Below are 24,391 nucleotides of genomic sequence, written 5' to 3'. Positions count from 1 at the left end.
TGTGACTTAACACCCTGTGACTTTCATCTTTGGGGTTATCTAAAGTCATTAGTTTATGCCAATAAACCCCGAACCATCAATAAGTTGAAGGAGAAAATTCGACGAGTTGTCGGCCAAATTGAAGTTGAAACTTGTCGTGCAGTCATGGCTATTTTCATGAACAGAGTTGTTGCGTGCCAGCGTAGCAGAGGAGGGCACATGCATGACATTTTTTTCATACATGAAATCGGAAGGTTAGATGAACATGTTTATGTATTTGATTTCTGATTTTCATTAAAATAAATCTCTTAATTTGATATATTAAAACCAGCGCTCTTTTTGAATCACCCTATATAATTACATTCGCACTTCTATATAAGCAATAAATAAGAGACATAAACAATATTACAAATACATCGAAGTAAGAATAATAAATATAACAATATGGCTTACAGAAATAGTAGCCTAAGCATATTCCATTGTGCAATAAATGAAATCAATTCTACAGATATAGCAAGATGAATTCCCTACTTATAAATGTATTGTTAACATGCTCATGGTTTATTGAGATATTTCTAAATAGTTTAATATAAGATTATTTTATCCAAAGCATAGACATTCAGTACCACCAACAACTCCCTTTCCTTGCACAACCGGAAGAAGCTGGTTATCAGAGCAACAATACAAATGAGGCAGTCGGAATTTTAACAGTGCCTTTATCAGTCTGATAACCTTGACCAACATTTTATATTATTTTAGTTTATACTTGCCGTTTGTTGCGACACGTTGTAGTGCCCTGTTGTGTCCGCATTGCTAACCCGTATATTTGTTATATTTGACCATTTGTCGTGGAGTAACAGGTGTTGTGTTTATTGTTACTTTGTTTTATCATTATAATAAGATAAGATAAAGATAATATGGTATGTAGCTAAGAGCAATGTCTCGCTTTGTTATTTTTTGGAAGTTTTTTATCGCACTAAATGTACGTTGTGCGATACAAGTATTCAATTAATTCTTGATTTAACAGCCAGAAGTTAAAAAAAAATATTCTTCGTATGATGATTCTTTATTTCATCAGGTAAATAATTATGAAATCTTGGGTAGATACTTAAAGTAAATTTGCTTAATACTTCTTTTTTTGCAACTGAGCTTCGTACTTCTCTATTTCTTCGTATTTCTGTATACACCACTCATATTAAAGAATATTCTCATTACTTTACACACGTTAACAACAACACATGGCTCATAGGGACATATTTTATCTCTTGACATATTGATGATCTTTTATACCTGGTTTTACTTATTATTAATCTTAAGCGATGTTTTTCAAGAACAAGAATTGTTGCAAATTCGTATATGTGTCCCTCCCTCCCCCAACAGTTAATCCCACAGTAAAACCTCGAGTGAATGAGATCAAATTAAAGACTTTTTTTAATATGATGAGGACCTAATTCTTTCTACGAAGTAAAAAAGTGAACTAGCAATATTTAGCTTAGTCTATTTGTGTAGATTTTCGAAGTTTAGTGTGAATCCAAACTTATTACCAAGTACTTATAACTATTCACCTGCCCAACGCTTGTACAGCTACATTCTATGTCGCTACATTGTATTTCAAACCATTTTACGGGTCCTGACATGATCTTTTCACCCTTTGGATCAAATATATATATATATATATATATATATATATATATATATATATATATATATATATATATAAAACATATTTAGTCTTAGTTATGTTCAAAAACATTGTATTTTCCCAAAACCAACATTGAAGTTTTTTAAATTTAATTCCATATTTAGTTTTAATCTGTTTAAATACTTTGAAATATAGACCAAGGCCGTGTCATCGCCGAAGGCTGTGAAGTTGATTTTAACAATTTTGCTGAACACAGATTATTAGTATATATAGTAAATAGTACAGGGCCGGATATATACATATGTATGTGTGTGTGTGTGTGTGTGTGTGTGTGTGTGTGTGTGTGTGTGTGTGTGTGTGTGTGTGTGTGTGTGTGTGTGTGTGTGTGTGTTCCGAGAAGGCACCGACTAACATATAATGGGAGGGATTATAAATGTAAAACATTGATTATAATATAATATACCAAATCTAATAATAATAGTAGAAATTACTTAATGATAATGGAGAATCGATCGATCTGAGCTAGTACAAACTTATTCACCATTTACTCTCATCGTCATACGTAATCCAGTAGGGTTCACGTATTGCTTGTTTATATCTGTCTGTTTATCCTAAACTGGGTACAGAAAGAAACCAACTTGGCACTACATCTACTGACTACCATTGTACGGTACATCACTAACCACAAATGTTGAGATATTAGGGTAAAGAGTTATTCAATAAATATAATTTACTACAAACGATGACTGTTGAAATGGATGAAGTTTCCTTACTGTTAATGTCTTTGCAAGCTTGAACGTGAAGCTCTGCCCACGTTAACAGGAAGTGGCTGAGACAGGATTATCCTCCTCTTCTTCCAAGGTGACATGACGCACGATTGGTGTGACTACGCAGAGAAAGTTCTATAGTATATATTTCTTGTGTTCGTGTGTATGTGACTGAACTCCTCCTAAAAGATTGAACCGATTTTGATTAAATTTTGTGTGTGTTTTCAATGGAATTCGAGAATGGTTTAGATTCACAATTTGGTCCACTGGAAAATGTTTTATTAAATAATTTTTAATTTGTAAGTAGTTGTTGATTTTAGAATGTTTTACCTTCGATTCGGCAGACTGCGCTGCGACACGTAATACAAATAATGAACTGATACTTAAACAGCTGTTAATACTTTCAGCTGAAGTTCATCAGAGGCAGAAACATTTGTTTACATAAAAATTTAGAAAATTATTATTCTAAAGTGCTTGATTAGTAGTGTAATGCAGATTGCATAGACGAAGTTATTACCTAATTTTAATTTTAGATTGCACCAATGATCAATAAACTATCTAATGCAATGAAAATACTATTGAACGCTGTTATAAAAACCACCTCATTGTACAAAGCCGTGAAATTTTGTACATAAGGTAATCGAATTTGGTTAGATCGAAGGTAAATGAAAAGAGCCGAAAGAAGACGCTTTATGATCGAAATTGGTTTTCATTGATACATTTTCTTGATCGGAGCACAAGGCAAACTCTACAATAATACTGGAAATATCTTATACAGAAAATTAATTTTAACAAACCGAATTTGGTTCCTTATAACCAAATTAGTTTATCGACATTCATCTGTATAAAGTAATTGTACTGAATAACTTACCAACACCTAGCAAAAACCTCGAAAGACAGATGCAGTAAATATGGTTCATACCTTCATAATGCGCCCAAGAGGCTCACGAAGGAACGACTATCAATTATCTCAGGAGTGTTTAAGAATGTGACAGAAAAAGAACACGTAAATATAGTGTACTGTTTTTCAACAGGGAATTGTGTGCGAAGCCGCGGGAAACTGCTAGTATGTCTATATAACTGTCTATATAAATATGTTTATATTTTACTTTGTAGTATTGTATAAAATATAATTTATGCTTTACATAAATCATTTGAAACTTTGATATGTATCATGGTACAAGCTAGAAAATCTAACCGTAAATATTATTGGTAATCGGTAAAAAATAGTACTTTTAAATATATTTTTAATTATGTGGTTCAAAAATTCATGCATGTGTTATACATATTTGGTAGTATCTTAAATATCCTGGTTTACTACTGTATTCCAAACAATATAGTGACTATTTTAGTTGAAGCCAATAAGACGTCCTGGATTCTGGCTAAAAAATTATGAGTCTTTGCTCTCTTGGACGAAAGTCAACTGGACTATGACACTGTGTTAAATATTGTACCGTACAATATCCATTATGATTAATGACAAAATCAATGAATCAGTAAATTTACAATTTTGACACTGGGTTCCAACACGCTTGACTCCAAAACTGCTCACGAAGCAATTTTGCTTAATGCATGTTCCATAGAAAGTTATTTTCAATTTGGTTTGAAAAAATTCCGACTATAAATCACCTAAAGTACTTATTTGTAAAATGAGTTAGAATTAATCAGTCTGATTAGTTTGAAGAATGACTATTTCCTTGTCATTTACATAGAGAACGTCCAAACCAATTTTTATAAATGCCTGTAATCATTGTGGCCGTGAGTGTAGGCAGTGAAGTATAGATAAAAACTTGTTTACACAAACACACGGCATTACGAGTTTGTAAATCTACTTTAATATATGCAGGAAATATTCTGTAATGTTGCTTTACTAAATATAATACAGAAAGCTGTCATCAGAATGTTCCAAGTCTCAAATATATCATGTATTGATGAAATCATTTAACTCGTCAAAAAATAAATTGGGCGAACTTTCACTTTAATTTCTAATTTGATTGTATTGTTGTTTTTTATTCATAATATGCAAAAAATTGTAAATATGTGCGAAGAAGTGCACACTACACTATATAACGGGATGTATTGCTGTTATATATTTATATAAAGGTATCATACTTCATCTTTGTATGCGCAAAAAATATTCTCTTTCTTTACTTTATTATAGCCTACTTAAAGTTTATATCATAAAGAAAATTTAATATCTTTGCACAATATATTATAACTTAAATTTATAATGTCTTTTAATGTACAAAAGTGTAATATTAAGTGTTACCTTTCAGTTGAATATTAGACTATACTACATATAACTTACAGGGTGTTCACAAACTTCTATGCCTGATAGTACTCATAATTTCAAACAAAAAATTTCATATAAACATAGGACAGCAAAATTTCTCGTTTAACAGCTAGCCGTTATTTTTTGTTTATATAAAAACTGTTATCTCTAAAACTAGTTAAGCTAAAGAAACCAAATTTAGAACATACATTTGAATAGATAATAGAACATTTTTTTTTAAATTGTATTATTTTCTATAATTCCAGTATTGTTATAAAACATGTATTAGACACGTAACTATTTTAACACTTTCATTACAATTCTAACGGTACTTATTCAACGAAATCCGTCATCGCATAAGCGAGCACGATAACTTTAAAAATACTCTTGCACAAGCCGAAAGCGCCAAACATGGCTCATTTGAAGAGTATTATTTGTTTGTTGCTCCTGGCTTGCGCAAGCTTGTCTTTAAAGTGGTCTTGCTTCCTTATGCGTTAACTGGTATCTTTGAAAAGATTGGCCCTACCGTTTTTTTTTTTTTTTTTTTTTTTTTCTTTTTGCCTGTTGGCTGGCCTTTATAATCTTATAATGCGGCCACGTAGTACACTTGTTATGTCTTCTTTCTAGTTATTTGCCGTATTCACTTTTTACATATGAACCTTGTGGTTGCCGGCCAAGCTATGAACAATTAGTTAGTCTTTGCATTTTCCAATTCATGTGTTTTTTTTTTCTTCTTTTTTTGTAATTTACTATATTGCTATTAGCTTATCAGATGTTTATTTCATTTTGTTTGTTTTCTATGAAGGTTATGTAGAGTAAAATCCATACCCTAGAACCATAATTTCTAACATGTTCTGTGTAATTTTATGGTTAGTTAGGAGAAGGAAAAACTAAGGAAATCTCTTTGATTGGATTATATGATAGTGATTTTGATATTTTTCACTGCCACTGCATGTATTCTAAGTGTTCCACAACCTAATCAAATTTACATGGTTCTACTTACTATTTTTAAAAAATCATTAATTTCTTTATAAATTTGAGTGTCTGCTTTTCGCAGCAAATCGATTAATATAATATTCGAATTCTGTTGATTGGCTTTGTATCTTGATTGATTTACTTTCTTGTAACTAAGTTGCCTGGCATAAGAGTACTTGGGACATTCCAGCAAAACATGTTCCATTGTCTCTATCTTTGCCATTGTGCAGTTTAGGCATAGCGGAGTGAAGTATTTTTTTATTCTGTATAGACATGAATTTACATTGCCATGACCAAGCCTCAATCTACTGATATTAATGATTTCCCACCTGCTAAAATTACATGATTTAAACCATGGGTATTTTGTAAATTGGCTCTGTATCTGTTTAAACCACCCAGCTTTTGAGGATTGTTGTAAGAGGTTTGTAAATTGTAAACCATAAAATTTTTTCTGGAAGGCTTTAAAATCATCAATAGGTACTGGCAGGTATTGTGTTTCCACTCCATCATTAGCTGCTTCCTTAGCTAATTTATCCACCCTTTCATTATAATGGATTCCTATATGTCCAGGTATCCACTGAATATATATTCTTTTCTGTGTTTCCACCAACAGTTTAAAAATCATCATGATAATACCATTTTCTTTATGTCCCTTACTGCAGTTTTCCAATGCCATGATGGCTGATAAAGAGTCAGTGCATATAACTATGCTGACTTCATTTAATGGTAGAACAAACTCAACTGCTAAATAAATTGCATATATTTCTGCAGAGTAACTCGACATATACTGGCTTAGCTTAAATTTGTGTTCTATTTGTAGTGATGGAATATAAACAGCAGCTCCAACCTTTTCATTGCATTTTGAACCATCTGTGAAAACTGCCAAACAATCTTTATATTTTGTTACAAACATTCTATTTATTCCCTGATGGATTACCGCCGCATTACAGGTCTTTTTACTGTAACTTTCATTTTCTATTAATGTATTAAATACTACATTTGGATTAGTCAATAAAATTGGACAGTCCAAATCCCAGTGGTTTGGTATTTTAAGTTTATGGTCAAAGTAATTATGATCCACTTCACCAATCTTATGTATGGCTTTTATATACAGAGGGATTTTCCTATTCTTCCAATAACTTGACATGCTGATTAATAGATTGAGATAATTAATTTTATAGTGTGCTGGATGTTCTTCATCATATATTATTTTGTATATGACTCTTTCTGCAATGGCAGTACGCCTCATACTTAATGGTAATGAAGAGGTTTCGGTTTGTAAAGCTATGATAGGTGTAGATTTAAATGCATCCATGGTTATCCTCAAGGCTTGATTTTGTATAACTTCAAGTTTATTTAGTAACTTTGCAGATACATGACCAAACAAAAAACTACAATAATCCAGTTTAGCCAGTATGAGACTTCTGTATACTTTAATTATGAAGTCCGGATGAGATCCCTGTCTACCACATGCTAACAGTTTAAGGATATTTAAGTCTTTTTGACATTGGTTGCATAGGTTATTTATATGATCTGAAAATGACAGTTTATTATCTATTGTCACACCTAACAGTTTGATAGTATTTTTAGGTGTTACTTTGTGACCATTTACATAAAAATATCCGTACTGTTCATTATCATTATTTCTTTTACTTGAAAATACTGTAATATTACTTTTGGTGGCATTAAGCTCAAGATATAGTTTATCAAAGCTTTTAACAATGTTGTTGAGTGCAATTTGCATATTGTTGAATGCTGTGTCATAGTTCTTATGACAAGTGTAAAGAGATATATCATCAGCAAACTGTACTGTCTGTATTTCTTCAGGTAGGATGTTCTTTAAATCAGAGACGTACAATGAAAAAAGAAGAGGACTTATTACACTTCCTTGAGGCAAACCTTTGTAGTCATGTCTGGTAATTGTTTCATTTGGAAGAATCAGATGTAGACTTCTTCCTATGAGCCATTTACTAAAATGGTGTATAAACTTTGTTGGTATACCTTGCATGTATAATTTTCTCAGTAGGAGTGGAATAGCTACATTATCATAAGCACCTGAAATGTCAAGTGCTGCAACAATAACATTTTCTCTTTGAGTTAGCGCAACCTGTATATCTGTGGTTAAGGTAAGTAAATAATCTGAGCAGCCACGCTTTCTTCCGAAATCCAAAATTGATTTTCAGGAATTAATTTTTTGCTTGTTAATTAGCCACTCAAACCTATTCTTCTTGATCATTGTATTCATGATCTTCATTAGAACAGGAGATTAATGAGATAGGCCTATATGACTGTTCATTACCTTTATTTTTATATTAGGTTATTAAGAAAATAGCTATTATTTTAATTTCTTTCCATTGTTTAGGTAATTCCACTTTATAGTTCCATATATTATTGTAACAAATTTAGCAGAAATACAGAGTGCACTCATTGGGAGGTTTTCTTTATCATACTATATGTGACTCCATCTAATCCTGGGGGATGTATCCTTTTTTCTTAGAATAAATAGCATTATGAAGTTCTTTCATATTAAAAACTATCTTCAAAGAAAGCTTCCTTGACTGGTAATATTGATTATGGGGTAGTTAATTTTTCATTAACTTGAGCTACATAATCTGGAACAATATGACTCATAAATTTTTCTGCCAATTCAGTATTATTATCAAATTCATGATTGTGGGCCATTGTGTTGTTCCTTAGTTTTTTTAATAATTTATTCCAAGCATAGGTTGATGACTTTCACTGTCACTAATCTGATTGCATAGATTAGACCAACCTGTTTTTTCGCTTGTTTTGAATTACTACCTGAGCTTTGTGTTGAGCAATTTGATAATTTTCTATATGTAAGTGCAGTCATATTTTGTTTAAAAATATTTTAAAAGAGACAGCTCCTCTGAAGGCAACTGCCAGAGAACACGTGTTCAGTCCACCAAGTTTTTAGGAACAAAACCTAACTTTTCAGCAATGTTTGCCTTTCTTGCACTAAGGAGTTGCCATATTTATTGCCCTCCGTCATTAAAAAAATTATAAAAATTTATGTTAATATCTACCGATGAATGGTCAGGGATAATCCGTCTAACAATCCTGCCTACTATGTAGTTTGTATACACTTCCCTTCCACTAATTAGCTCTCTTAACAATTTTCTAGTGTATGAATTACATACATGTTTAGATTTATGTTATCCAGAATACAATTTGACTAATTTATGAAAGCTGATTGTAATTGAAAAAATGATCACTCCCTCATTGGGATCATGCAATACATCCCAACTGAGCATCGTTGAGTATAACTTAGGTGAAACAAATGTTAAATCTATTATAGGACTGTTGATGGTATAAAGCTGGAGCTGTGGTTGGATTATTTGAGTTTGCAAGTAATGAATAGGGAGTTATTGTAATGGTTCGTATATATCATTACCTCTACTGTATAGCTTTATTGCAACCCCAAAAAGGGTGGTGGGGCAATTGAAATCACCGCACACTAGAGTATACCCTTTATAATCAGAAAATAAATTTTCAAAACCAAAATAATGCCTTGTTTATTTTCTTCTTGGTGCTATACAAGTTTATGATTTTAATTGGATTACTTCAAATTGGTGGTGGTAATACTAAGGAGTTGGGTAGATTCTGTATTAATTTCTCTAACTACTTGAGTAGTTATGGCTTTGTGTACTATTAGTGCTATGCCACCATATCCATCAAATGCTGTCTAGTCTTAGTAGATAATAATTGATGTCAATCAACTTGTTCATGATTGGTTAAGCCAAGTTTCTTGTACCGCACCAATATGAATGCCCTGATTGGAAAAGAATTGCATTATCCTCAGGCCATTTATGTTTCAATGACCGTGGCATTACCACTGAAATACTTTTAAATTAATTGTATTTCCATTTGTTGCTAATATGTAGTTTTAATAATTTTTTAGTTTCAGTGATATCCTCATAATAGATTGGATGGATAGGTTAAGTAAGGATGACATTAGTTTATTTTTAGTAAAGCTATTGCCTTTACTATTTACTACCTAATTTGTTCGTTTTTTCAGGAGGATGTCTTACATTTTCACCTTTGCTTTGTGTTATCTTTATTTTATGCCTATAAAGGTAAGAAGAAAAAAAAAAGGGGGGGGGGGGGGGGGGATCTCTTCAATTTTGTGTTTTTTTGCTGACGTTAGTATTTGATAGGTTAATTTTAAGGCATTTAACCCCTTAACTCGTAAATTTTTATCCACTGCAAAAGGGTTTTTTTAATTGCTCTCTATTACTTTCATTGTCTGTTGATAGGCGTTAGAGTATGTTTCTTCGATGTTGTCTGAAACCTGTACCTTGATTTGGGCTTGTTTGTGTTTACCAAATCAATATTTGAAGGTATTTGTCTGGGAGTTCTTGTTACTACTGTAACTGAAGGTATTTACTTGTTAGATTTTCAGGTTTTCTGTATGTGTAGGCACTATAACTAGCACTATTATCATTTTCAAACTAAATTACTCATAGGTGAAAATCTATATTAGATGGTAGCTAAGATGGGTTTGTTATTGCCAGTTACAGGTAGTTCCTGGGATAATCCCAAGAATCATTGTTTGTTTTAATTTTTTTCTGCATAAGATTGTTTATAAAAACGGTTATCTCTTGTTATTATTATAGGTTATAGTGATAGTGTGCACTAGCAGTAAAATAATCTTCCTTATTGACGCTCTCATTCTGTTTTTAATAAGTTTCTGCGCTTTGTGAACTCCGGACAAAACTTCGATGAAACTACTATGTGGACCATAAACAATGTACACAAATTTCTTAGGTTGTGCTGTGCTGTGAACAAGGTTTCAGGATTCCGAATGGAATTTGTCCTCCACAATCGTCCTGCATAATCTTTCATTTTTACGTGGTGAATTAGCCACGTGTCCGTATGAAAAGCATCTGTAGCACTGTTTAACAGGAATAACAAAAAGTTTCAACCTTCATACGAACATAATTAAGTTTAAATAAAATCTGGAAGATTATCTGATTCAAATTTTTATTTTTACAAAGTTTGTATCAACCAAATTATTGTTTACCCTTCTTTTAATTTTTTCTATGAACTTGAATTAGAGGGTGTTCACTTACAGATTGCATTTAGTATTTCATCCTCGCTTACTTCAGGTTCTACACTTTACATATACAACTCCTACAGAATAAAATTCTGATGGTGGGTACAAAAACATTGTAGTTCATTAATTGCAGTGAATCAATTAAGTTATTTGCAGCAGTGTAAATTTTTGCAAATGACTGATAGATTATTACCAGCACGTGTAATAAAATCTATATCATTGTGGTGTTGTTTGGATTGATTTTTCCCACTTGAAATGGATTTGAGTTTTGTGTTTGTAGCTTTATGTATGAATAATTACATGCATATGGTTCACTTTATTTTTTAGCTGTGGTAGTAGTAACCTTTTGGATAAAACTTTTTTTTAGCATTAGTTTTGGCAGCTAAGACCCATTTTTATTAGAATTATACTCCTCACGATGGCCTGATAGTCTTTTCCGTTTTAACTCTTTACTGTCAATGTTAGCCATTACTACAATAAGTGTGATCTAAATCCATATTAAATGGGGTCATTTGGATTCATAAGTAATTAGATTCCACGGCTTTTTCAAGCTCCAAATCATTAGTAGCCATTTGGCTGGATTGGCTGGACCCTGATTCGGACATCTTTAGAGTCCCAGCCTAAACGTGCGCGGAATAAAACTATTCTATAAGGTTAAATTTGGGGTGGACAGGATTAGATTATAGTATAACAATGTTTCATCTAAAATAATGAAAGATAGGTTTAACGAAAAAGTAAACTTATGGAAGAAGAAAGTTTACAATGTAAAACATTAAAACTAAAATACTCGAAAATATAATTATTTGGATAACGGTCTGTGAGGTTAGGGTCATGGATAACGATAGTTGCAACACAAGTTAATCTCGACTAACACAAAACGTCTCGATCTGTATATCTTTTACACATAACGCCATATTATGCTAGTTCAACGATGAGCTATAATTATTATTGTCTGAAAAAAACAAAAATAATATTAATTTTTTTATATAAGATGAACACCACACGTACTCCTGTTTCATACTTTGTTTGTTTGAACCATTCATCATGGGCCCTGATACCGTTGGAATTTTTATGTAAAAATACAATTTCAAAAACTATATTAGTACATGTCAAAGTTTATAACCTATGTAAACACAGCTGATGGTCTATCAAAGTATATAAGTACTATCAGCCACAGAAGCTTATAAACACCCTTTTGTTTAGACACCCTATATATCTTGTTTTCTAACTTTCTACCGTTAAACCAAATACGAATGAGTTCCATTTTTAAAATGTCACACTCATTTAGGTATTCCAACATGTATTGAAGCTATCAGGAATAGTATTTTGGGGGAAATTGAAGGGTGTTGAAGATTATATTGGTTCTCACATTTTTCAGTTTGTTTTATGCATCTAGGAGATTTCAACTCATATACGTTCTTTTCTTATAAAATATACATCTTTATTCCGTTCTTTTCTCAAAAAATGTTCATTAGTTAACACGTGATTAATTTAGTACGATTTTATACACGAACAACCTATTATTTATCATTGTAGGCAATCTCTCCGTTAATTTTTCTGAAGTTAAGTAATAATCCTTTTTTCATCTCAAAAGTCATTTTCAATAAAACTGAGTGGCTAGATAAGTAAAGAAATTGTTAGGAACGTTTTATACATCGATTATTCTAAGGATAAAAAATGTAATACTACAATGATCTAATGACTGCCACTCCTGTTTGAAATATGAACTCCTGGTTTAATTAAAAGTGGCCCTCCAATCAATCAGGAGTCATGCTGAGAAAGACAGCTCACTTTTTTGTCACCGCCCGCCACACTCGTCATCATCGCCCGTCCCTTCTTCTCTGCATGTTTTTCCATCTATCTTGGCTGCTGGAAACTCTCTAATTTTCCTTTCTTGATGAAAATCACCTTAATGGCCAGTGTTTTCTTCTAAAATCTGTGTTAACATTAACTAATTTATCACTTAAACCATTGCATAAAAATAAAAAGTAAAAAAACTAATATTTTTCACTTTACTGTTTATATGGGGAACCGGTGTGTGTTTTAATATTATTCTTCTGAAGATAGGGAAAAAATAGGATGATCGCACAAGAATATTCGTGAATTGTTTTTAAGGAATAAAGTTTTAAATTTATATTTGTAGGTATGTTATTATTAGAATAACATTGTCATACCTACTGCTTAATATGTAATATCTAGAACTCCTGTTTCTAGAACGAAATCGAGATAGTTTTTTTTTACTGTAAAAACAGCTGAGTATTGTTAGTCAGCTGATCGGTAGATTGTGGCAGTTCCTGGGTGCGATTGCATTATTGTTGTAATATGTATGTGTTGTGTTTCGAAGTTGTATTTGAATAAATTGTCGTTACCAATTGTATTCTCGATTATTGGAGTCTTAGTTTAGGAAGCGAATATTGTTAGCTTTTCACATAATTATATAATTTGACCTACTTTAAGATAGAATTATTCAAACATACGTCACATATCAGCACTGTCTCAAGTAATTTTTTTTTTATAATATTAACTGCGTGAAAATCTTCGCTACGTGCTATAGAATCGTATAAATTCCAGTAGTGATATGAGTGTTGATGATCAACTAATATATTCTTATATACTACAGTTATTATGAAAATGGGACAATCCCCACAGATATCAATTTTGTTTATTTTCTGTCATCCCCACATGCGTTAACAAATTTTTAGTATAAGTATTGTACATTAATAATCCTTATCAGTACAGGTAATGTATTATTCTCTCTTATAAAATTCTGACTGCATTATGGTGTCTTTATGATAAGTCTAATCATGTGATACCCCCCACAACATAATCCTTAAATCATACAACACTAGTGAAACAAATGTGTATATTAAACATTCTACACCATAAATAGTGTGGGTTTAAAAATACTACACTATACAGAAATGACCAACACATACAGTGTTTTTTATTATGCACTAGGATTTCGATCTGTAGAAGGTTTATCACACCAAACCGTAAAAAACAGAAATCTTGTGTAAAACAACAAATCCTTAGTGTACAAATTTTTAAAGCCTCCATCCCATTAGAAATCATGTATACAATGTAAATTATCTGGACTTTAATTCCCAAGATAGATGTCATTTTAAAATCGCTTATAATATAGATGGAATATATCTTACACATTGTACATATACTCTTACTCGTGAAAATGGTACAAAAATATGTCCATTTTACAAGTATTTTTTTTTTCGATTTGGACGTTTACTTGTACCGTTTGTGCCCCTATAAACATTTGTCTGGACTTTCGCCTCATCACAGAGAAGTGCCGTATAGGTCTTCAAAGAGTAGATACCATACTATTGTATATTATAATAAGAAGCTTTGATTAAATGGCCTACAAACACTGCCAAGCAGAGAGCTGGCTGTAGATGAAACGGCTTGAGTTTTTATCTTAAAAAAACAATATTAAACTTCAAACAACACATTTACTCGGTCTTAACACTTATTGGTCCACTAGTGTTTGTGGGAGATATTTTTGTATATAAATCATTTAGTTATACGCTTCGATTGCGTTTTTATGCAAATGAGCACGTTTTTTCTAAAGTGTAGTGCAGTATCACTTTTTGTACATTTATAGGGGATGAAATTGTTTTCAAATATAGCATGTTACAAATAAACAAAAAGCGCGGTTGTTCCTGGGTGTTGTATTTAATACATATACCATAAGAACACTATATTCAACGAGAAGTTATGAATTGGTTTAAAAGGCTTGCAGGTTAATATGTTGACTTAATGAGGACAATTCCTTTTCGAGGTTACTGATTAGTACCTAAAATGAAAACCAAAATAATATGGGAAGTATAGGTTATTGTTAATTAATTCAAACTTGGGGCTTATCCGTCAATTTTATACACAACTTCTCCACGTGCCCTTTTTTTTAAATTAGAACACATCCCATGTCCAATTCTCTTGTTACATTTAACTAGTAATGTGTATGGATGTTGTGAACATCTTGTCATCGTGATAGCTCGACTTACAGTGATAGTGGAAAAGTCCAGTAACCTAGCGGTAGGTAACTGCGCCTTGGTTTAGACTAGTCTTAATAAAATTCGCTTAGTGGTGATGTAACCGCAATGGTCCATACCACTTATTGATAACCCCTCCCGGTTTACTCCAAATAACACAGGGCTCAGCCAGAAACGGTAAAGATGTCGCTCAGCCTTTGAATATCGCTTACAGTATACCCACTGGACGCATCAAGTATATTCACCCCGTCCCGATCTCTCAGTTTACTTTTTCGGTTTGCTCCCTTAAACGTGTGTAAAGAAAAGATGTCGCTCCAATGGTTGTCGCTTATCTCGTGTGATACATGGACGCTACAAATTAGTAAACCGTGCCGTGCACAATTTAACTTGGGGTTATGGGCCCAGCAAACGTGTGGGAAAGATGGGCTCAAGGGTTGTCGGTTATCGTTTACCACTGGACTGGCTACCAAGTTGTAACGGGAGCCCGTCTCAATTTACTTGGGAGCCAGAAATGCGTGAAAGATGTCGCTCAATGGTTGTCGCTTATCGAGTACCACTGGACGCTCCAAGTTGTAACCGACCGTTCTCAATTTCATTGTGTGTGGATCCAGAAACGTGTGGACGAATGTGACGCTTCAATATAGATTATCGTCTATCAGGGTGTACCACTGGACGCTCCAAGTTGTGTAAACCGCCCGTTTTCTCAAATTTACTTGGTGGGAGCCAGATGAAAAGTGAAATATGTCGCCTACAAGGTTTGTCGCTTATCGTGTTACCACTGGACGCTCCCTTTGTTATACCGCCCCGTTATCTTAATTTTACATTGAGAGTGGGGGGGTAAACTTGACACAGATGTCTGCATCAATGGATTGTCCGCTATATAGATCGTACCCACGGACGCTCACAAGTATGTAACTCCGATATCTCAATTAACTTGGGATAGCCAGAAAACGTGATAGATGTCTGCGTCAATGGTTGTGCGCTTCTATCAGTCTCGTATAACCCCACTGGACGCACTACAAGTTGTAAACCCGCCCGTTCTACAAATTTTATACTTGGGAGCCAGAAACCGGACGTGAAAGCATGTCGCTCAATGGTTTGTCGCTTATCGTGTACCATAGGTACGTGCATCAAGTTGTTGTAACCGCCGTTCCTCACAATTTAACTTGTGTGCGGAGCCAGGTGATAACGTGAATATGTTGTCGGCTCAATGGTTTATCGGCTATTTTAGGTGTACAATGTACCGCTCAAGTTGTAACCGACCCGTTCTACTATTTACTTTGGAAGGTAGGGGTCCAGAAATGTAAACGTGAACAGATGTCGCTCAAATGGTTGTCGCTTATCGTTATGAGCGTACCACTGGGACGCTCAAGTAAGTAAACCGCCCGTTCTCAATTTACTTGGTTTAGTCCAGAAACGTGTGGAAAAGATGTCGCTCTAATGGTTTGTCGCTTATCGTGTACCACTGTGGGGGACGCTCAAGTTGTGTAACCCCTCCCGTTCTCAATTTACTTGGGAGCCCATGTACACGTGAAAATGTGATGTCGACAAATGGTGATGTCGCTCTATATCGTGTACCACTGGAACCGCTCACAGTTGTAACCGCCCCGTTCTCAATTTACTTGGGAGCCAGAAAACGTGAAAGATGTCGCACAATGGTTGTCGCTTAAAACGCATACCCACTGTGTACGCACTGGACGCTCAAGTTGTAACCCTGCCCGTTCTCAATTTACTTGGGAGCCGAGAAACGTGAAAGATGGTCGCTCAATGGTTAATCGCTTATATCTGTATACCACTGGAACGCCGCTCAAGAGTTGTAACCGCCCGTTCTCGAATTTACCTTGGGATGCCAAGAAACGTGAAAGATGTCGCTCAATGGTTGTCGCTTATCGGTGTACCACTGGACGCGCTGCCAAGTTGTACCGCCCGTATTCCTCAATTTACTGGGAGCCATGGTGAAACGAACATGAAAGATGTCGCTCAATGGTTGTGTTCGCTTATCGTGTACCACTGGACGCTCAAGTTGTAACCGCCCGTTCTCAATTTACTTGGGAGCCAGAAACGTGAAAGATGTCGCTCAATGGTTGTCGCTTATCGTGTACCACTGGACGCTCAAGTTGTAACCGCCCGTTCTCAATTTACTTGGGAGCCAGAAACGTGAAAGATGTCGCTCAATGGTTGTCGCTTATCGTGTACCACTGGACGCTCAAGTTGTAACCGCCCGTTCTCAATTTACTTGGGAGCCAGAAACGTGAAAGATGTCGCTCAATGGTTGTCGCTTATCGTGTACCACTGGACGCTCAAGTTGTAACCGCCCGTTCTCAATTTACTTGGGAGCCAGAAACGTGAAAGATGTCGCTCAATGGTTGTCGCTTATCGTGTACCACTGGACGCTCAAGTTGTAACCGCCCGTTCTCAATTTACTTGGGAGCCAGAAACGTGAAAGATGTTGCTCAATGGTTGTCGCTTATCGTGTACCACTGGACGCTCAAGTTGTAACTGCCCGTTCTCAATTTACTTGGGAGCCAGAAACGTGAAGATGTCGCTCAATGCCTGTCGCTTATCGCTCCTATCGTAGCCAAAGCCTTCCAGATGTAGAGCACTAAAGAATGACGAGCTGACCAGCAACATTACCGTAATGTCTTCTATTACTATCGTCGTTCCATATTTCAGTAAACTATTGTTATGTTTACCAAAATAAGCGGACAATATAAATTCCCTATTAACGTATTGGGTAAAAAAAGTAATAGCTTAAAGTTTTTAAAGTGGATTCATACCAATTTTTATTTTGAAACTGTTATCCGCAACTTTGCAATTTCCAAAAATCAATACTTAGTAAAAAGCACTCAAACGTATTTATTTAAGTATATGTTTACGTATAATATTTTTCAAACGTAAGTATGCATACATCACGTACATATTATTATATCAGTGTTCATAGTTAACATCAGGTTTAAAAGTCAAGGTGTGCGCACGTTGGATCATTTCTTATTCGAATGATTCTATTCCCGACACTACAGCTGAGTTTGTTTTGTAGCCCTGATGAAGAAGCTTTTACTTTGAGACCCTGTAATCTATTTTCGGTCTAAGATATTTCCAGATCCAAAATGAGTTTACATTCTTGTCCCGATGAATATATATATATATATATATATATATATATATATATATATATATATATAAATTATATATATATATATATATAAGTAGGCTTATATATATAAGTAGACGTATCTATGACTAAGAAGCTGATTCGGTCCGAAAATTTCTAATACCGGCTGTGTAATTAATTACCAGTCTACTGATGGCGAGAGAAAAGAATAGACCTGGATCCTGGCCTATCTAAAATTTGCAGGCGCTACTACTAGTATGTTTCCGCACCTTGTTTCGTAATTCCATTATTGTTTCACTGTTCGCAGGGTTGGCTGTGGGGCGAAGCGCCTGAAATTACCGCGCGGCAACACACTAGTACACAGCTGTGCGCCGGCACGGGCCAGGTCTCTTCTTTTCTCTCGCCATCAGTAGTTTATTTACTGTGTCACATTTGAGTTTGCCTCATTGCCCCGATCAAAAAAAGTAAACATACTAGCAGTTACCCACGGCCTCGTACACAATTTCGTAGGTTTTGCGCGAGTGCGAGCACTTCTGGTCTGGTGATACAATATAAATACATTCATTTATTTTAATCGCGTATTTTAAACATTATTGTAATTCTGTTGTATGTTTTATAACAATAATGAGTATTTAATACTACTGTATTTTATTTTGGTTCGTGTTAGTCAATATCAGATGCAATAATTTTCCGCCTTTAATATTATGGAGCTAGTATATAAAAAATATTTAAAACTACTTCTCGTTGTTCTATTATTTTCTATGTCTGATTTGTATTCAGTTCTTTTCTTCTTATGTACTCGTATATTGACCAAGGCTTAAATAAGCTTAGAAGAAAATATCCATTTCCATATTTTTTTTACCAGCGTCCATCAGAGATGGTCTTCAGAAACACTAAATCTTTCAATGAATTCAATTGGCTGTTTAAGTGCAGCAATCATTTTTTATGTTATTAATACCCGGTTTACAGTAAAGGGTTGGGAAGGTAAAATGGGAATAAGACATCTCAGTAAATTATGTTTATTATAAAGGGGACTTTATGTACGTTGTCTGAAATTAATTATAAAATAATACTAATAAATTTGTTTAGACATTATAAACGCAATTACTTCATGATTATTCACGCCATTATTAGTTAAATATTCATTCCTCTCTTAACTTTTTTCCATCTTCTATTCCATATAGCATCCACCACACCTTTTCAAAGTCTCTTCTTCAGCATCCTCGAAGGACACATTTTCAATCGTACTGTGCCCTTGACAATGCAGCAAAATTAAACGGAAATCCCAAACTACTCTTTCTCTTGGCCTTTATTTACAAGTTAAAAGTCAGTCAAGGCCATAGAGAATTATGACGTGTGGCGCGTGTCACACCCACTCATTATCAAGTGGCTTGCTACGTCACAAGTCTCATTCGCTTTAAACTATAACCTTGAAGCTCTAGTCTACTGCCTGTGATACAAAGATGTAGACTGTTGCGCACGTTTTCTTGCCGTGTTACTCTGTGTTATGTTTTACTCTTTGGTGTTTTTATTCATTTCAAATAGTTCTTGTAACAAAGTGAACTTTATTATTAATTATTGTTTACTGGATGGAAACAATCGAATAGTATGTTGAAGGTAATACCAATTGTTACGTTACATTGACATACGTTTTACCCTCTATTAAAAGTTACATATTTAAAGAATTTCCAATCAATTGTTTCGTATAACACTAATTCTATCAACTATTTTTACTACATTATAACGGCATTCCATGTTATAATGTATTTCTGTCTATAGAATTTCTGTTGAAGCTCAGCACTAATACTGTATATTAATTTCTTTCATTTTATAGGTCCTCATTTTGTATACTTACAGGTTCTATTAACGAATTATTTATATATTACCACTACAATAGCAATAATATACGATATATCAACAATATTATAATAAGTATATTACATAGTATTATAATTCTTACTCCAACGTCTGAATGCCTTATCCTATCAAAGCCAACGAGGTAAGTTTTCATTATCCGTCTATTATCCAAAATAACTTAATTCCAAATCCACTCACTGGCTTTCATGCTTTTAAAATAATAGCCTAGTTTCTTCCATAATCAACTGATAAGTCCTTTACTTGTTATTCTTATCCATCACCAAATAGTTAAGCATGTCTCCTTCTCCCAATCTTGTTCTTTCTTCGATTCAGATCTTTGTTATCCTCCTGCATCCTTCGAAAATATGCTCTGGAGCCATACTCCTCTTCTTTGAATACGTATTCTTTCAGGCTTTCAGCATTCTCATTTTTATATGGGCTCTTCAAGTTATTCACATGCCATAAGTAACTACTAAACTACTACTACCTGTCAGAAAACTGTATAGTTCTTATTATGGCCATAATGCCAAACCCTCCCTAACAGCAACCCTAAAACCGTAAGATCTCTCAACTCTTTTTACCGCTGAGGGGAGTCTCCTCCTCTAAATTTACGGCCATTCATCCAGAATATTTCTTTCACCTACTCATTTCAAAACATTCATACTTCGATGTCTTACCGCTAAAAATAATACAAATAAAAACAACACATTACATTTAGATAGTTAAATAATTTTACTGTCTTATAAAGAATATGTAGTTGTGATATACTGAATCATAATTATATTCGTTAGTTATTTTTTGTTTGGAAGGGGTAGAGGTAATTGAATTTAAATAAATAATTCATATTTTATTATGGTGATTATTATAACAAGAAATGTATTATGGCAGATTGCACAATCCAGTGGATATAATCAATCAAAATAATTTGTTTAAGAGTAAATATTTGGCAGCTGATTTCCCGTAATCTTCAAATTAATATTTAATGATAATTATTTCCAGACAATGGAATATACAGTATCCAGAACAAACTCACCAGAGGATTACAGACAAGTAGAAGAAATGGTTCACGATTTCTTCAAAGACATGCCCGTAGTAGCCGTGTTTGGCCTGGAGAACAGCCCTCCAGATACACAGCCTAGGATATATGGGCCAGAAGACTTCATAGTAAAAGCGACAGATTCCGCGGGGAAAATCATTGGGTTCGCCGTCAATAAAACTGATATCCAAACAAAGCCGAAACCTCCACCGGACAGAATAGAGGTATGTCAGATTATATTTATAACAAATAAACATTTTTAGAGCTTTATACAATTTTATTTACGATACCCAGATTTAATAACTGATTACTTTGAGGAACGATGATAAATAACTTTCCCCTGAGATCGTTTATTCCCAAATACAGATTTATTAAAAACGTTAATTTTTTGAAAATGTATATTAGTAAAACTTTTAAATTCATGTTCTATTACGTACCAAATAGAATAAAGTTATACTTGTAAAGAAATAACCACTTAAGGAAAAGAAATGTGTATCATCATTGCAGTTACTCATGAACTGCCTATATAAAAATGTGGTCAATTAACCTCCGGTTAAAAAGTTAAAATGGCGGTAATTTTACTACCTGATCTTTTTACCTCGAAACAATGTCCCTTTTTAGAGTAAATATTTAATTTTTAAAACCCGCATATAAACTTTAACAACTTTGGCATATTTTAGTAATTAGAACCAAAACATTTGAATTTTATATTTCCAGGAGACCAGCGTATTTACAACATTTTATTGTTAATAAACCTAGTCACTCACCTCTGCAAAAAGATCATAAATCATAAATTTATGAAACTAAATGCAACGACTGTGATAAATTGTGCATTAGCCACACAAAAAGGAATATCAAAACACGATTCAAAAAACATTTTGCACTTATAAAATGTGAAAGAACTAAAATATCTGATATTGCGGAACACTGAATTGAATCTGAACATAATTATCTTTAATAAAAATATATTGTAATTCTTGGATTACTAAAAGAAGTTACAAATACAACACACTTGAATTCTTAGAAGACATTTTACATTTTTTTCCTTTTTAATCCAGAAAACCCAATCATGAATACCTATTGGAAATTATTCAGTTCTACTTTCATCTCAATATACAAAAAAATTGAAATATTCTAATATTTTATACCATATTTTCAGATTCTTTACTAAATGTTATTAAAGTGTAAATGTTACGTGTGTATGTAGGCTAATTTTAATTTTTATTATTTTCAAACATTTTAATATTTATTTATTTGTTAAATTCTCTGACGATGAAATCTTTGTTTTCAAAAACAAAAATCTATGTTGGAAAAATATGTGATCATTACTAGTGGTATCAAATTTTGGCATGTACAAATTGTACAGATCTGATAGTATAAAATTGTATATATATATATATATATATATATATATATATATATATATATATATATATTCTTTTAAATTATATATATCAGGATTTGACATTCGTGGAGCAAATGTGAGTTATTTGGATTATGAGTTTAAATTTTGTGGAAGATGTTTAACAAAATAAATAAATAAATTTAAATGTAGTGACGATTTGAAATTTAATTTCCTTCAGCCTATGGTAAAGGGTGTAACTTTCTCTCTTTGGAAATTTATCTCTATCGGTATCTATCTCTAGCATCGCATATGTATATCCAGCCCAAATGTATTAAGTATAAACATTATTTTAAGGATTTGTTTCATAAAGATTTGTGATATCAGTATCTGAGACATTATCTCTATTTTAAGCTATTCATATAACAAGTTAAATCATAGTAATGCTTGTGTTCCAGTTGCGCGAATTTTTACACTTTGTCAAAGACAGCGCAAATTTGGATCAACTCCCAGATCGGTCGATAGAGCTGCGGGTGCTGTCAGTGTCTAAGGAGTGGAGACAGCGAGGAGTAGCCAGGAGGTTGGTGGAGGGGAGCATGAAGGAGGCGAAGGCCGCTGGATTTAAAGCCATGAAGATCTGCTGTGTGTCTGAATACACGGCGGTACTAGTCAAAAAGATGGGATGGCGAGAACAATATCGACTAGCCTACAAAGATTACCCTGGACTCTCTGGAAAGAATCTTCATTTGAAAAGTGTTCCAGGACAAGATTATGTTTACTATTACGTTGTAGACCTATAACATCGTATTCGCTTCTAAATTAATTTTTATAACATCTCATCACAATATTTTCATTTTTTGGCTAAAATACAATTTCAGTGGTTAAGTTAATATGAACTAAGCTTTTAAGCTCTGATTCACACTTGTCATACTTATACACCAACTAAAGTCTGCATTACATAAACAACATTATCTATTTACTTATTAATAGCCTGCAACAACTACTATGAAACAAAAGATCTGCTAGTTACCATAACTATGTAATTCGCCTTTACATTGTAACAAACGCATCTCATTTCATGGGAGATCCTATGACCGTGCGGTCTGATATGATAAATATTGCGCAGGTTCAAATCTTGTATGTGACCGTATCACTTTTATCAGAACCACGATCTTGCACTGTATCGACTCTCCCCTTAATCTGTTTGAAAATATACTCGCACAGACCAGTGATTCATGAGGACGGGCGGAATATGCCTTAAAGAGGTATTGGCCTCTCCTTACAAAAAAATATTGTAACACGTCTGGTTTGTAACTGATTTTACAAATTGGTATATAAACTAATTTTCGCTTAGTAGGAGGTCTATAATAGGCTTTTTGTACTTTTAGGTAATTTGCATGGAAAACAACCATAGAAAGAAACACAACCCACACTCACTACTAACCGCCCTTCTAGGCATGAAGCCGTTGGACCCCATTTGTATTACGTTCACTGGCAAGCTCATCAGCCTCGAAGTATTTGTACACCATCATGAGGTAGTAGTTAGCTTTCGACTCATCAGTAATGTAATGCAACACAGCTCCTTCAAAGTTTTTTTCGATTTCAAGTTTATATTTTAAAGGTAATTTTTCACAGTAGTGTTTATATTTTCTAGGTAAAGTAACAACATTTCTTAACTCAACGTATATTCAAACTTTCTGTGTTAAACCATTTTCCAGCCGTTTTTGAGACAGTTATGAAAATTCAAAGAGCTTAGTTACTTTAAATTATAAACAATTTTCTCCACGACCAACAAATATTGATCCCTTGGAACTTTAAATAGTTATCTGAAAAGTCCATATATGGATTGACAGCCATGTCATTAAGTAACAACTCCCATATAAAAAAGAATCTGCAGTTGTGAGTGGTTCACACTCTGAATTCACTCTGAATATTCCTTTGTTTACCTTTTGATTAATAATTATTGTTATATGCTAAAAAGTGCACTAGATATATTGCATATAAGCAACGATAATCTTTCTATTTTATATACTTTTATTTATAAGATCACAATTGTTTTACAGTCAAGTATGAATAAATAAATCATAAATAAAACCTTAATATGTAAAGAGTGAGAGATAGTTGTATGAAAATAGAAACTGAAGGCTAAAAATATAAATTTTAGCTGTATCCTTGTATTTGTAATTATTGTTTTATAAGAAATAAAATATTTGAGAAATCAGATGTCTGAGAACTGTCTTTTAGTGTAAAATAGCACTTCACTATTACTCTAAGCTGTTAAAAGCTGAATGAATATGTTCTGTATGTTGTAGCCGGAATTATGTCAAT

General features: G+C 33.5%; 1 protein-coding gene across 3 annotated transcripts; it reads left to right on the top strand.

Moving 5' to 3' along the window:
• Window positions 1–731: 731 nt before the first annotated feature.
• Window positions 732–24,286, top strand: LOC124359538. Of its 3 annotated transcripts, none has more exons than XM_046812366.1 (3): window positions 732–839; window positions 20,685–20,945; window positions 22,522–24,286. In XM_046812366.1, the coding sequence occupies exons 2-3, from the start codon at window positions 20,688–20,690 to the stop codon at window positions 22,861–22,863; spliced, it is 600 nt and encodes a 199-aa protein (XP_046668322.1). In that variant the 5' UTR covers window positions 732–839; window positions 20,685–20,687; the 3' UTR covers window positions 22,864–24,286. The 3 variants fall into 3 exon arrangements, with proteins under 3 accessions (XP_046668322.1, XP_046668332.1, XP_046668313.1); XM_046812376.1 differs by lacking the exon at window positions 732–839 and adding an exon at window positions 863–1,057; XM_046812357.1 differs by lacking the exon at window positions 732–839 and adding an exon at window positions 19,268–19,445.
• Window positions 24,287–24,391: the final 105 nt, after the last annotated feature.

This window comes from Homalodisca vitripennis, chromosome 1 (genome assembly GCF_021130785.1).
Source record: "Homalodisca vitripennis isolate AUS2020 chromosome 1, UT_GWSS_2.1, whole genome shotgun sequence".
Taxonomy (NCBI): Eukaryota; Metazoa; Arthropoda; class Insecta; order Hemiptera; family Cicadellidae; genus Homalodisca; species Homalodisca vitripennis.
This window is presented reverse-complemented; position numbering and strand designations above follow the sequence as displayed.